The sequence below is a fragment of the Parus major genome, chromosome 15 (genome assembly GCF_001522545.3).
Source record: "Parus major isolate Abel chromosome 15, Parus_major1.1, whole genome shotgun sequence".
Lineage (NCBI taxonomy): Eukaryota > Metazoa > Chordata > Aves > Passeriformes > Paridae > Parus > Parus major.
The window spans coordinates 10,084,338-10,100,229 of NC_031784.1; the positions used below are offsets into that span (position 1 = coordinate 10,084,338).

At 38.3% G+C, this 15,892-nt stretch overlaps 1 protein-coding gene across 10 annotated transcripts in view; it reads right to left on the bottom strand.

Annotated features, from left to right (window-relative positions):
• Positions 1–15,892, bottom strand: part of CIT (citron rho-interacting serine/threonine kinase) — a 69,402-nt gene that overhangs the window by 23,376 nt on the left and 30,134 nt on the right. For 9 of the 10 annotated variants that reach the window (XM_015643902.3, XM_015643907.3, XM_015643903.3 and 6 more), the window contains exons 17-24: positions 15,369–15,509; positions 14,873–14,998; positions 11,815–11,910; positions 9,996–10,112; positions 9,443–9,552; positions 6,673–6,847; positions 5,198–5,395; positions 2,967–3,020 (exon numbers count right to left, since the gene is read on the bottom strand). In XM_015643902.3, coding sequence (XP_015499388.1) covers positions 2,967–3,020; positions 5,198–5,395; positions 6,673–6,847; positions 9,443–9,552; positions 9,996–10,112; positions 11,815–11,910; positions 14,873–14,998; positions 15,369–15,509 — 1,017 coding nt within the window. The remainder of the gene's footprint in view (positions 1–2,966; positions 3,021–5,197; positions 5,396–6,672; positions 6,848–9,442; positions 9,553–9,995; positions 10,113–11,814; positions 11,911–14,872; positions 14,999–15,368; positions 15,510–15,892) is intronic. The other variant, XM_015643909.3, reaches the window with a different exon arrangement.

The window sequence follows — 15,892 nt, forward strand, 5'->3', positions numbered from 1 at the left end:
AATTATACCTTTCTAATGGGCTTGCAGATTTAATGCCTCAGTATCCAATCTCTTGCACAAGTGCAGATCAAGCCTGTTAATGTTTAAGACTGGAACACAAGATGATGACAAAAGAAACTCAAGGAAGGAAGATAAACCTTGTTTTTACTGGAGAAAACTTGAATAAATGGAAATGCAATATCCAATTAGTAATAAGAAATGCCACTCATTGCTAAAAGCAACAGCCTGTACCTGAAAAACCCAGATGATTCAGATGGTGGTTTTCTGGTATTTTACAAAGCTGAGTGCAAGGCTTTTATAGGACTCTTTCCTGCTAAATATTTAAAGGCTTTACTGCATGTTTACTGGAAGTTTCCTTTTGGAAACAATTCTATTATTATTTAGATAACTGAGTTGTAATTTTAACTTTAAATGTGTTACTGATCTCAGAACAAGCCATAATTCAGAGGTATCTGGAATCAACTGACAAATGTGTAAATTTTCCTAATTAAAAATGCCTTTTATTTCTAGATCTTTCTTTGATTGCCTGGAAAAGACTTTTAACATTCAAATGGACCATTTATTTTGTAGAATAAACACAGGGGACTAGTTCTTCTCCCTTAACAGATTTGCTGGATGAGCTACCATTGTGGGAAGGTTGGGATATGACTCCGTGTGTGCCCACGAGCACATGTGTGTGTACAGCAGGTACCACAAGTTACAATTTTTGTTGCAATTACATATCCTACTATTTCTTGCTCTACTGAGTGACAGAGAAAACAGGAGAAAGGAGAACCCAAAAACACTTCCTTGGTCAGAGACCTCAGTGAAAGGAAGAACAAGTGTGCAATGAGGATACAAAGAAAGCAGACACAGCCTTCTCTACAATCAGAAGCTGTGACCTTTGTGAAGCTAAACAGGAACAATAACAAAGAAAGTAGATTAAATATTTTTATTTATCTTTTGAAGACCACAAAAGTACTGAAGTAATTCAATTTTTCAATATTTTTTCCTGTCTAATCTTATTTTTGTAATTCTTATGCTGTTTAGGGCTTCTCAATAAGATCAAATAAAAAGTAATTCCCTACCAAAGTTTGCCAGACTAGTTCAAGGAGTTTGTGTCAGCTTAAAAAGGATCTCTCTTGAGAACTTCCTGAAAGAATAAATCCATTCTTTATCATGTTGTATAAGTAGCAGCATATTAGAATTATTCCCTTGAAGTGTTGTTGGATTTTAAAAGCAGTATAAATTCTAATCACCTTCAAGTGGAGTCACACGGTCACCAAAAAGCACAGCCTGCATCATACTGGTACCATCAGATAAAAACAAATCTGAAACATCTGGTGAAAGCAGTGTAATTAGCATTTCTTGACCCTCACTGGCAACAGAAGATTGCCTTGATTTCCTCATTCCTCAGGGCAGGATGGACAGCCAGGAGCAGTCATAACACACAACATGAAATTATCTTTCCATGGTCAATTAAATTATATATGCATTCTCCTGGGCTGGAAAGAGAATGTATGATGAGCATGTATTATTCATTTAGGAACTATTTAATTAATTTCTTATTGATGAGGATGTCTGATCCCACTTATCCCACTGAAGGGCCTTACAATGCACAACACTTTTCCAAGTCCTTTGAAGCCCTTGACATTCTGGAAATGTTATGGGTCATTCTTCACTGCTGGAGCTTGTTCCCCACACTCAGAGCTGAAGTGTCACTGGATAATGAGTTCCAGCTCTGCAAGGCAGCTGACCCTGCAGTCAACAGAAGCCACAGAGTTCCCACACCTGTTTTTTCCCTGCGTGGAGATGACAAAAGTGTTTTCACAGAAAGCTGTCGCTCTGAATGAAAGGCAAGATCCAGAGCAACAGAAGATAGCTCTGGATGTAAGATCTGTGATGACACATAGGGAGCTAGACATTCAGTCTAAGAAAGTGAGGAAGGGAACAGAAAGTGAAGTTTCTTGTGTAGGATTTCTTTTAGATGGAGGTTAAAACACTTTGGAAAGCTGTAATTCCTCTTTTCCTCCTATCTAGATATTCTATGTCCATAAGAACCTCCTTGCTTAATGCTAAAGGGCAAGTGAGGAAAACAGAGTGACTCTCATGCTGAAAAGATAACTTAAAAGATGAAAGCTTATAATACATTAGAGACTTAGTCGTATACAGCGTGAAAAATTACATTTGAGGAAATCACTGGAAGCAGGGAAACAATCAAGATAAAAAGTCCCAGCAATTAAACCTTGCTTACAGTGTGGGGTAGAGAAAAAAAGCCCAGAATAATTTACAATCACTGCTGACCCAGAGGGCTGTGGTCCTTATCCAACACCTGTGTAATTCCTGTTGCTGGAAGGCAGATACTCTCTATCAGCTACCATGAACAAGTGTGAAGATAGTGCTAAACTGCAAGAATCCCTGTGGATAGACAAAGCCCTTGGACATCTGTCCTGGACTGATGAAATCAATCTGAAAACATGTCAAAGATCTCAAGCAACAGAAGGTGAAAATTCAGATCCTGAAGTTCTCTCTACTATATGTCAATGTATTTTTTGGAACCTTAAGATTTCTTGTCACTTCAAACAGTGTTAAAGTCCTCCTTAAAACCCACTCTGGCCTAGATCTACAATGCAGCTCAGGATTTGGACAGGTAGATCTTTTCTTCTTGTGAGCAGAAAAGATCTTCACCTACAGTCAGTTTGCAGCTGCTACACCATTCTTATTAGCTGCACTGCAATGAGATATTTTAATTTATTTTCTTCTCCAAAAAGAAGAACAGTGACAATTTCATGATCAGACTACAACCTCAAAATTGAGGTTTACCTGAAACCTAAAAGAAATCCAATCAAATCCATCCAGCTCCTACTAGCACCTTGAAGCCAGAAGTCCACATTAGGAACTAGTGTCATCAAGGATTAAATGAGGAAATTGTTTGTTTCATTATCCTTAATTTCAAAATAATTCAATGATCTGTATTTAATACTCACTGTGCAGCTATTACGAAGGGCTTCAAATTTACGCTGGATTTCATCTCTATGTGCCTAAAGGAGGTAAGAAGTTAATCATCAATTTTTCATACATTAGAATTCGAGAATGCTGTTGCTAAACAAACTGCAGAACAATCTACCAGCAAGCAAAGTTTGGAAGGCAGATGCTGCAGGCTATGAAAGCACTTTGCAGTGGCAAAGAACTGATTAGCAAAAGTCCCATCCTACTTAATCAAAATACACTTATGCTCCCAACTCTGAAGTGCTTTAGGAAAATGTACAAGCTCAAGAATGGAATTATGTAACAGGTTCCATCTGAAATGGCACCAGAAGACTTGTTGATTGCATGTTAAGTTTTTACATTCTTGACATTTTAATTTGAGTTGGTTTTACTTCCATATCCAGATTGGTGTTTCATAGAAAATAAATACTGCATACAATTTAATGCTTGCAAAGAAAAAACTATAATGATGTATAATGCAAGCTACCCCAAACAGCTCTGCCAATCTACCTGAATCCTACCATATAGTCCCATATATAAGCCTGAGCCTCTCTAAAAAGCAGTGATAAAACATAATAATCAATTCTTTGGAGGACAGCATCTAAAGTACAGAAAAGTTCAAACACTTATTTTAAAGAATGCAGTATTGCATGCACCATTTTATCCCCTAATTTACAAGCAAAGCATGACAAAGCAAAAACGTCTTGTTTCAGCCTCATGGCCTCTCTCAAAATTCAAAGTGATTTAATAAGTGTCTAATGACATGTGCTATCTGGAAACTTAACAAATGAAAGGTTATTGCTGAAGCACATCCAGCCACCTTTCTTCATTCTGAAGGTTTTCCTTAGAGCCAAGAGACTAAACAGGAAAAAAAAAAGTTCAGCAGAAGTCAAATATGAGAGCTTAAAAGCTATCTTACCACAACAGGCAATGTGAAAAATAAAAGTATGCAAAAAACTCCATGACAGGAATAGTCCCAACCCTACTGGGCTGGACTGTCTAACAGCAGCTGGTCCAGCACTACCAGTTTGCCCCATAAATTGGAGCAATAAGTGAGTGAACACAGGTCATGAATATTCATCTGTTTCACTGCTGGGTAAAGATCCCAAGCGCGTTGCCAGCGCCCTGGCAGCAACAGTGGCTGTTATGCAAAGCTTTCAGCTGGGAAGGGACTGCCTCAGTTCTGAGCAAAAAGGAACCTGATGCCATTTCTATTCAGTTATTCTTAGGCCTCAATGCTGCTGCTGCACTTGCCCAGCCTGTGCCCACTTTAGAACTGAGGGAATGGTTCTGCCATTCATCTGCCCAAAGCAGCAGCATAATACCAGCGCCCGTGTCAGCTGAGCCCACCTCCCCTCCCAAAAACCAGCAGTGGCAGCAATATTTGGAACAGTTCTTTGATTAAATGCCACTGGAGCACAAGAATGCACATTTTCAACACTTCCAAATCACAGGATTTGGAGGACATTAAAGGCTGCTACTCAAGGTGGGGGTTAGCTGGTAGCAGGTCAAACTTTCTACCCACAACCCTGGGAACCTTTTGTGAAGGAAATATTTCTTAGAATCAAACAGCTTGAAAGCATCTTTTTGTGCACAAGAAACAGCAACCAGCAGCATATAATCTAGAACTCATTTACAGGGGGTTGGGGTGGAAGAGGGTGGCAGGACTTGAACTTTGTTTTCCTTTCTATCACTCACACACCTCACCAGACTGCAAGACACACATGACAATTTTTTAATGAAACAAGCATTGGAATAAAATTATGTATTAGAACACTCTCCCTAGGAATTTGGTGGGGTTTGTTTTTCCCCTGAATAAGTATCCTCAAAGCAGGGTAACTGATAAGAAGAAAAAAAATCATCAAAACATTTATGACCATCAAGTACTTTCAAACTCATGAGCTATTATTTAAATAAATCACAGAGTTAAATTCCTAACAATACCAATTTCAGATGCAACTTTCACCTCAAAACATAAGTAATAATGCTCCATTATTAACAAGCCATCAGTCAATTAGCAATGAACCATCACTAGGAAGTATTCATATGGTTAAAGGTAAAATTTGGCACTTTAGCCATTCACACCTTTATCAACACAAGGCAAAATTCATATCCATTTCTGAAAATTAAAAATTAGATCATATCAATTCCTTTTAACCTCTTTATGAAACATGCACCTACATAATTCTAGTGTGTATCTGCAGCTCACAGGACAAGTTTCAGGGCTCACCGTGAGGGCTTGGATCTCCTCCTCTGCCTCAGCTGTGGTCTCCTCCAGCTCGGTCTTGGCCTCGCGGAGCTGGTTCTCCAGGGCTGTCCGTGCAGCCTGCAGCCCAGTGATCTGGGATTCCCGCTCCTGCAGGGTCAGCTGCAGCTCTGTCAGCTGCCTCTTCAGCTCCAGCTTTTGCTCTTCATGCTCTAGACTAACCTGAAGAAAGACAAAGTAACATCCAAATGTAAGTTACTAACAAGGATGTGACAGGCAATGTAGTCTCGTTTCAGAACGCAATTTAAGATGCCATTGCCATGTCTATTCCAAAAATCACATCCTGACAGACTGCTTAATGCACTGAGAAATCAAGGACACAGCTTTGTCTCCTCCCTAAAACCTACTGGTTTTCTTGGAAAAAACAATCTGGCCTTTTGAAACAACAAGGGAACAAGAGTAGTTCCAGTTGTAACTCAAACATATCAAACACTGATAGAAAATGTTGAAGTTTGCAATGAACTTTCTTCACTAAAGCTGAGTCGCTAAGGGTCTTTATTTGGGAATCTCTGAGTATACATTACATACATTTTGCAATCAACTTCCATGTTTCATCTTCCTTTCAGATTCCTCTTAAAGAAACCCACCAGATCATCTGGCTCTGGGTTTACCTGAATGGCTTCTGATGAAGGTTTTCTTGCACACACAGGGATAAACATGTCATTCCAGGGATAAGAAAAGAACAACTAAAACAGATCTCAGTGTTCAGAATCAATTCCAAACCTTAGCACCTTTGTCAGGCTCCCTGCTATCCCAAGGGAATCTGTCAGTTGTGCTTGAGATGTGTGACAAGGCTGTCAGAAACCTTACACTGGTCTCAGTCAGCTTCTGACCAAAGAAGGACAGGTTAGTTGGCAACAACCTTAGCTGAAGGCAAGATTTCAGCCTTAGCTGAAAATTAGTGGATTGAGACTGGAGAAGAATTTGTAGATCCAAACTAGTTAATACAAAATTTAAAAATAAGCACAGCTCACAGATATTTATAAGTGTATATTTTCATATTACTGTTAGGTTTTCCTTCCAGCAAACTCTGAAAATGGTGCATGGAGCAGCAGGTTCCTTTTTTGTTACAGCAATTCTGCTGTGTCCTTTGCTTTCTAAGCTGTAGACTCCAAGGCTATAGGTTATCTGTTTGGTCATTGTACATTGCTGGGCTATTATTCTCTACCAGACAATATTATAAGGGTACTGTACAAACAAACAGAAACAGAATTCTGAAAAAGCAAGATGATCTAAAAGCTCAGATTCAGGATGACAAGTCCTTAATACTTATATTTATCTCTTTTTAATGAAGTTTTTTTGGTTTTTTGGTTTTTTTTTTAAGTTACTAATACACTTTCAAATATTACTACAACAAGTTAATTCTAGTTCTCACTGTATTCACAAAATGGGATACATTTAAGCAAGTTTGTTGAGAGGGATTAGACCCATGTTTTCACCTCTCTCAGCCGTGTCTCCAACTCCAGCAGGCGGTTCTTGTCAGTGTGATCTTGGTGACTCATCTTTTCCAATTGTTCTTCTAATTTTCGATTCTGGGCCTCCAACTTTCCAGCTTGTGTTTCCAAGTAGAACTTCTGTTGCCTGAGCTCTGAAATCATCTCCTCTTGGGCTTTCCTGATAGGAGAAATGCACAAGTGACAAACCTGAAATGCCCTTAACATATGTCCTTCCACTGGGGAGAAGCAAGGAAGAACACAAGTTTGTTGGTAAGAGAACAGTTAAGTTTATTGCTAAAATTCTACATCCCAACTAAAAATAAAAAATACTAGTGTACTCATCAGCATGTGCCCAGAGCACTAAAAATCCATATTTTCCAGTTGCACAGACAAATGAATTTTGCAGAGGATAATCTATAATGCTATTTAAGATACAATTCATTCTTCTCATTTCATCAGTTCCTTGTCACATGTTTCTCTATAGGGGAAAAGTAAATTCCAGGAGTTGCTTTCTCACAGTATATTTACATGAGATAAGAGGAATCCCATGCTTTAGGACTGGGGGTAGTGTGTTCAGGATAGTTTTGCTGGGGGCTTTTTTTTCACAAGTTGTAATGGACATAGAACTTGAACTACACTGAAGATTTGCTGCCCCTGATCAAAGCCTTAATCCACAAACTGAACAAAAACAATTACTTGTTCTCATAAGAATTTTGAGAGCTGGCAATTATTAATTATTAGCATTTGAAATGGACACCCTCAAAAAAAAGAAAAGAAAGAAAAAAAAAAAAGAAAAAGGGATCTTTCTGCATTATTTACAGTTCCTGGAATTGTGTTATCATGCACTGGAAAATTCAGCCTCCTAGAGTGCTTTCTACTTAGAAGCCTCACAAAGCTCTACATATATTAATGAATTAATATTTTAAGAAGTTCACTGTGAGATAAGCTGTTATTAATCCTATCCCAGAGAAATTATGTGGGTTGCCCAAGATCAAATAGGAAGACTTAACAAAACTAAAAATAGAATTTAAGTCTTCTGACTCACATTTCTGTGCATTGCAAACAAAACCACCCTTTCACCTTCTCTGTTTTTTTAATTTACCTCTACAGATTATTGTCAGCCAGAACTGTCAAATGGTGTTATTTCATTTCCTGCTGTTTACTGGGCTATCTTCTCAGGAACCTGATAATCACTGGTTTCCTCAGATACTGCTGGAACAAAAGCTTGCAGAGCTCCCCTCTTCTCTGAAGAGTTTAATCACTAGCTCTCCTCTTGATGCACGCTCAGATTAGCTGCAGCTTTTGTGGGTTCAAAATGCAGTCCAACAACAATTTATACATTTTCAACAGCCCAATTCACAAAATAAGCACAAATTCATTAACTATCTGCATGCATAATTAAGTGATTTTCTCTCAAAATGTTGCTAATTCTGTACTATCTCCTACCAATCCTGCAAAGTTCATCATTTGACAATATGTCTGTCAATAATCTATTTTAAATTGTATGTTAAAGTATTATTATATGTTTTTCTTGTTTTCTGTGGCTCTCCAGTCAAGGATATGGCTCCCAGAGGATGCTCTAAGTTCTTACACTCAGCTCAGCACCCATGACTGAGGCACTCAGCCTTTCATACACTTCCCAGTTCCACCTTAAGACATTTCTGTTTTATTTCAGACTGAAGGTAAGTTATGGCTTTTGCTGCCTCAGCAAACTCCCTGGGTGATTAACTGGAGGTCATCTGGAGCATTAAACAACACAATTAAATTCTTCAGTTATTTCTGAGAACATTTTTGGCTGCTCAGGCTAAAATAACTTGCAAGGTATTTGAAATGCAATGAAAATTGGAGCCATTACATATCTGGAGACATAATGACCATAGAAAAGGGGTGAAACCAAAAGCAAGTCTTTGCCAAAACTTGTCCTTGTCTGATTCTATTCAATATTAGAGGTGAATCTATCCAAGTGCTTCACACAAAGGCACTGCCTGATGTTGGATCAGGCAGCTAATGGACATGGAAAGCTTTGTGCAAGCCAAGCTGGTGAATCTCTGAACTCACCAAGGGCAAATTCTGTTTTAGCCCTGCCCTGTAGGATGTATCAAACAATCCATGCTTTTTCCTTCACTTGAAGTATAACACCTCTAAGTCATTTATGAAGGAAAAACATCATTGTAAGGACAAGGAATCTCAGCTAAAGTCCAAAGAAAAATAAATTTTGGGCAGACAAAAGGATCTGAAACAGAAGAACTCAAAAACATACAGAGAAATTCTTGGCTTAAAAATCTAGTGTTCCTCCTTGTCTTCTCATCCATCAATGTTTGTGAGTGAAGGGTGTTTAATGTTTTCAATTTCAAAACCATGTGTCAGGGGAACTGAGTAAACTATAAATCTATTAGCACTGTTTATGTTTAAAGAAAGAATATGTGCTTCTCCAGGTGTATTTTAGACATAAAATTATTAGTATTCATTTAACATATTTGGCAAACCTACACAAATCACCTGCCTTAGGAAATGCTCCAAAGTAAACACTGTAATACAAACCAATTTTCCCAGTCATGTTTGAGAAAACACAAAATACACAGCAAGCCCCAACTATTTGAAGAACAAAGCATCTTTTTGAAAGGCTATCACTGAAAAACAAGCAGGGAGCACAGCAGGCCTGCAAAAAAGAGCCACTTTTACACGGTGAATCAGAGAATCAATTCAATTGGAAAAGCCTTTAAGGTCATCTTTCTGAGACCTGTTCTGCAGTGACAGCAGCTGCCACACTTACATGTTCCTCTGGGTAAAGAGGCTGCTATTTGCTGCCAGCTTGTTGGCCTCAGACAATTCCACAATTCTCTGCTCCAGTGACCTGATCTTCGAATCCATTGCATTGATCATCTGAAACACAGCAATGAGCCTTTGAGACTGAGCAACGCGAGCGGTTACTAAAATAAAGTTTATTAAAAAGGCTGAACTTTTTCCAAAAACAAAAAGAGCCAAAAGAAAACTGATCAAATGGCCAAAATGAACAACAGATGCAATTACTGGAGCTATTTGCAGCAGCTATTTTGTACTGCTTTAATGTTAGGAAAAAGCAACCATTATCAAGGCACAAAACGAGGGGTACCCAGCAAGCTGCATGGCTTTTTTTAAGGAAATATTCTTAGAGATACTCTGAATTTAAAAAAAACACATGTCTTTTAAAATTCATATTAATCAATTAATTTCCTTCAAAGCAGCTCAGCAGCACTAGAGGACCTCAAACAAGATTATCTTGCTTGAAATCAGCCTTAGAAAGCTACTCCTCAAACAGCTTTGATTTCCAGACCAACACCACATACCGCCTTTTGTTCAGCCAGGACTTTGCATTTCTCATGTGCTTCTTCTTCATGTCTTCTGAGCATATTCTCAAGTGCTTCCTTATCTGCAAGATCCTTCTTCATCTGATTTTCCAACACCTAAATGAAGACATTTCTTTTGTCTAAATTATATCTGTTTCACTGGGTAAAGGGCAAGCAGAAAGAAAATCATCAATATAGATTTATTTTTTTGTAAGCAATTGGTCATATCTCAAGCAAAATTAAATCCATGATGTAATTGCATGAAATCCATGGAAGAGCAAACTCCAAAAAGAGCACTCCCAGTTATCTCTGAAGACTGAATTTAACAATAAGATTTTATAGAGATATGGAGATACTGTAGATTTTTTAATTATTATTTTAAGTCATATAAACTATGTTCAATAACTGTTCCAACCTAATGCAACAGAAAACAGAAAAGACTCTCTACCCCAATATGTACAGCAGAAGAAATAGGAAAGTGCCCATCCTTTGGCTGCCTTATCAACATGGCTCACAAATAATTTTTGAGTTCCACAGGTATGGATGAGAAAGCAACTGAAATCACATGAATTCTTCCAGTCAGTGACAAAAATCTAACAGCAAAGTAAAAAACTTCTTTTTGTGGCATAAGTAGCTGCCATTGGGAACAGGACTAAAGTAATGAATTACTACATTTTTCTAGAAATGCATGTCATGTATGTATGACCAGAGTTCAGTTTTTAAACTGAAGGTCTCTTCCTTCAAAGACAAGTTTTTTCAAAGGCACAAATTCTGGACAGCACAGGATACTTTTTACTTTTCCAGTTACAAAAACCTCACGTCCTGTTTTATCCCTTTGAACCTCTTTCACCCAGCTTCCTGATTTCTCCTATTAAACCCTACATCATAGGGGCCCATAATACACCAGTTTTCTTCTTATTTTTTTTCCAATGCCTATCCTCTTTCCCAGTTTTAATAACACCAGTTCTTTCTCAACATCTGCATCTGCTTTCTATCACTCTCCTCTCTTTACTGATAACCACATGCTCTGATCTGACAGCAAATCTTCTTACTTCTCTTTTTTCCTTCATATTTCTCCCACAGAAATTTCTTCTCTCCTCTTAAGTACTACATCTCTCACATTTAAGCAAAAAATGTAGAATTAAAGTACTAGATAAATGTACAAGATAAAGACTGTTTCTACTGAGAATAATTTGTTCTTAGCAAAGATTCTTACAAAATGCATTTACTGGCTGTCATACTGCAAGTTCTTTAGAAAAATCCTTAGCCAGTGCACATACTCCTATTTGCCAGCTTGTTTTTCCTAATTTTAGATGGTGTCTATTTCTAACTGTTTGTTAATGCTACCCTGGAAAAGACAAAAACAAAGTGGGTGGATTCTGTGGCTTTTTGGCAGATGTTCCAGCTCCAAGATGGAAGTTCAGAAATGGTTTACTATTTGCTGCATTTAAAACTTGCAGGTAGGCTGAGTGAACACCCATAGAAAATCAGTGGGAACTGAAAGCTTCTTCAGGGTGTGAGATTCAACAGCATTAACTAAGTATTATTTAGTCAACAAAAGTCAAATTACAACCAACAAATGCCTTCCCTGTAGTTCTGGCATCAAATACTACCTCTCCTAATCCAGTGCCACAGATAAGGTACAATGGCAGAAAAAACAGGAGAAAGCTGATTTAGATTCCACTAAGCTCCCTCAACATTGCACCAACGGTAACAAGAAGGCAACTCACAAGACAAAGCAATCAGAACCTAAAGGCAACTGCTTCTCCCTGAACTCATTCTACCCACAACAGCTTGTAGGAAGATAAGATATTTTTACTTTGAGTTTCTCCTCATAGAATTGCTCCTTCTGTTTCAGCTGCAACTCCAGATGTTGTGCTGCGATCTGAGCCTCACGGTGCTTTTCCTCCAGCTCCTAAAAGCAGCAAAAATTCACATTCAGACACAAGGAAACGGTAGGTGCTGTGAGTACATGTTAGACAGGTACCAAACATTCATTCTCTTTTTTAAGGCTTCACTCTATAAAAATCCCAAGTCCAGGGCTGTCATGGTTTACAAAAAAACAAAAAAACATTATGAGACCTGAACATTATCAACCTTAAGTTTGCATATTGCTGCTGACCCATCTACTGCAGAGTGGGAACACTGCTAAGGACAAAGATTTCTACTTCCATGGTAAGAATCTCCATCTTCCAGTAAAATATACCCAAAGATAAGCCAAGGACATTTGGTGAAAACACATAGTTATAAACATTTTATAGCTGCAGTGGCATCACAGGAAGTTCAGATCTATTTTTATCAAGGTCTCTCACTTGTTTTCTTACAGCAGACCTCAATAACGGGGTACTGCTGTCTGTGCTTTTCATTTTGCATTCAGAGGGGGAATAGCATTTACTTTGCTGTATTCCTTGGACAAATGTTGTCAGAAATGCTATTTATAAATGGCTTCAAAAATGAAAAGTATAGGATGCAATATATGTGGTGGAACATATCAGAATTTTTCTTGCCTCTTCATTTCATATCAGATAGTTTCAGCCATGCACAGTAAGGACTTAAATAATTTGTATTTCAGAAATTAGCTGTTTCTGCAGTCTGACTATATTATTTAGGGCCTATCCTGTAATCACCTTTCAACAGGACACCTCTCAAGAGCCAAGCATACAATGTTATGTTCATTTATTGTCATATTTGCCATTCCCAGAATTTCCTTAGAACAGGAGCAGGTCCAGGCTTGTCATTCACTACCATTGGGCTGACTCTTGAATAGACAAGTTCAGGTGCTGAGGTGCATCTGGATCTCCTGTTTGCTCTCATTACTGCACAGCACAGGAAAATTTTCTGATATTTGTGTGTGTTTTAGTACTTTTCATAGCATTTGATGTGCTTTTTCCTGATCTTCCTCATCTTGAAGACATTTCCCCATCTTCCTCATCTTGAAGGGTTTTTTTTGCTCCAGTAATTGCATAGACCTCCTTTTCCAGAAGTGAGAATCAAAGAGGAGGTTCACCAAAAGTAGGTCATCGACAGTGCCTAGTCCCTGACACTCCTGCATGGAATGGAGATTGCTGCTTTTTGCAATTGAAATATGTCTCCCAGCAACAAGAGGGACAACTCACCTCCCCCAGAAACCCACACGTTTCAGGTCCTGGCAGAGAATCAGACAACCAGATCAGCAGCAGCTTCAAAGCTCCCAGCATCAGACTGCTCATATTGTAGCAGAAGCTTCACCAGTTCCTGCAGTGGCACTTAACAGCCAGTGTGGGCTTAAAAAGGTAATCTCTTACCATTCCTGCTCTCTCTCAGTATTCTCTATGTAGCACTGACTTTGTTATTGGCATCACAGCAATGATCTGCACTTTCAGGCAGGAAGAAGTATCTTCTCTAACTTGTTTCTTACTTCTTCATCAGTTCCTTACAGATGGATGAGCAGGTACTTCTCAGGCACTGCCACATGAGTGTACATTCAAACCATGCCTTTATACAACAATTTCCACCTTATTCTAAGCAAATCTGTATCTTCAACTCCCTTCTTATTTTTCTATACCACGAAAAGTCAAAAATGTTTGATGAGACAACTTGAGGGAAGGTACAGGGTAGGAGTGGAGGAAAAAAGAATACCAGTACCCTGTGCTACCAGATCAGTTGCAAGGGACTAGGAAAGACTCTGTAGGATTATTTCTTCAATGCCTGTTTGACTTATAAAATATAAAATTATAAAATACTTTTGTACCTCTCCAACATTCTGTCAGGATTCCATGGAAACTATCTATAAGAAGAGCTAAACATATCCCATGGTGTAAAACAATTAGTCGATATTTCTGCCTTCCCTTCCACTTTCTCCTCCACAGAGAACATAATCAAAACCAATGAACAATCCCCAAATATACACAAGAGGCTTATGAAACAATTCAAAGTTTTACACTATTTCTAAACATAAAGTTGGCTCTGTGCCCGGCACAACCATAGTCTCCCACTTACCATGCACTCCTGCTATCAAAACAATTTGAAAGAAGCAGCACTACTAAAGAACTGATTCTACCTTTTCTTGACAGTGCTCAGCATTTTGATGCTAGTCTATACACCCAGAACAAGCCTGGGTCATCTGTTGATTCCAAATATCTTTATTTTTAAATCTCCATTTGGCCTTCCTTAGGTGTGTCTCAGCTTGGGATTACTACCAGTAAAATGCAAACCTTTTCTTCCTCATATTGGCAACACACAGAGAAAATTCATGAGGAAGGCAAAGTAAATTTAATTATTCCAGTATTAAATTATGCTTTCTGTCCCAGGAAAGCAAAGTTATTAGAAACACCCTCTGCTTGATCCACCAGAGACTGGCATACTAACTTGGCTTAATAGTTTTAACCAGGAGAAAAACAAGAAATTGCCAACAGAGAAGTTACGTGGGTGCAAATGGTTTCCTAACAAATATCTTTGGAGATGAACAGTTTGGATGACTAATTTCTCTCTGCTTCAAAATGTAAGCATTTCTAATAGATCTGACCTCTAAATTCCTCTGCAATTTACTTTAAAAGAGATGTTTTTGTTACTGCAGTAACTTGCTATCAGAATGTTTTACCTCTGACACAATCACTAGGTAAATAATTTAAATATTACTATGTTGACTGAAAGGTTTTCCCACTGAGATGTCTCCAGTTTTGAAGCACTATCAAGACAAAAGCACAGGAATGAGTTTGTACCTAGAGGTGCAAATAGTATTTGAATGCTTAAGCTTTCTCCAGTATGACTGGTACAGGAAAATAAACCCTTTATTCAATTATTTCCACCTTATTCCATGCAATTCTGCATCTTCTGATTCTTCCCTACCTTTTCTTACAAACTGTTACCCTCTAAGTTTCATTTTCACCTCTGCTCACCAGAATTTTTTCTGCCATCTGTTGAATCTGTTGAGATTTAGTTTGAATATCTTCTTTCAGGCGGTTTTCTCTACGTTCCACAGTCTCTAATCTCTTCACTTGGTTCTCCAGGGAATGGCGCCGTTCCTGCAGAGCAATTAGGAGCTGCTGTTTAGGCCACCCAACTCTGCATTAGCACAAAGCAAGGAGTAGTTTCTAGAGAAAACAGGCTGAAGCAGTCAATATATGGCTGGCTTTCATATTTTGAATCCTTATCACACCCCAAAATCCCCCAGGCTAACCACACGTCCTTATCGACTCATCACTGAAAATAAAACCCCTCCGTTTTCCTCAAAGAAATATGTTTTTTAATTAAAAATGGATTAATGTCTAACAAGTCTTTCCCCTGAAGAATTACTACAGGAATACACGCTGTTCAGAGCCACCCAGGTGAGGGTTCCTAAACTAAGACATATCCCAATAACTAAATTGCTCCAGACAGACACTTTGCACTCACCTCTGCTTCAAGCAATTTTTTCTTCATGCTTTCATTAGAATCTTCCCTGTTCTGAAGTTTCTCCAGCTCCTTCTCGGCTCTCTCCTTTGCCTGACGGATATTCTGCAGGAGCTCAGTTGCCTCTGAGCTGGCTTTCACAGCCTGAAGGTCAAGAGAGAAGAAAAAAAGGTATTATATGAAAAGCACACACAAAAATTTGGTGTGTGAAAGGTTCAGAACTTGAAGATGGTCAACATTCTTAATAAAACCACTACAGAACTTTGGTTTAACAGTTTAAATTAACATGTGCAGGAGTCCAAATTTTAACTTCTGCTACATAATTTTGACTACTATTTCACAAAAAAATTAAAATCTAGGATATACAAATCTGTCTTGCTACACTGCCAAGTTACTTCACTCTACACCCTGAAAGTTAAGTCTATCCCCAAATTCAGCCCAAGGTCTGTAAAAGAACTCACAAAATACCCTTACTAAAGGAAAAGGAGAATAACCTGTTGGCCTACAGAAAATTCCTTGGCATTAAT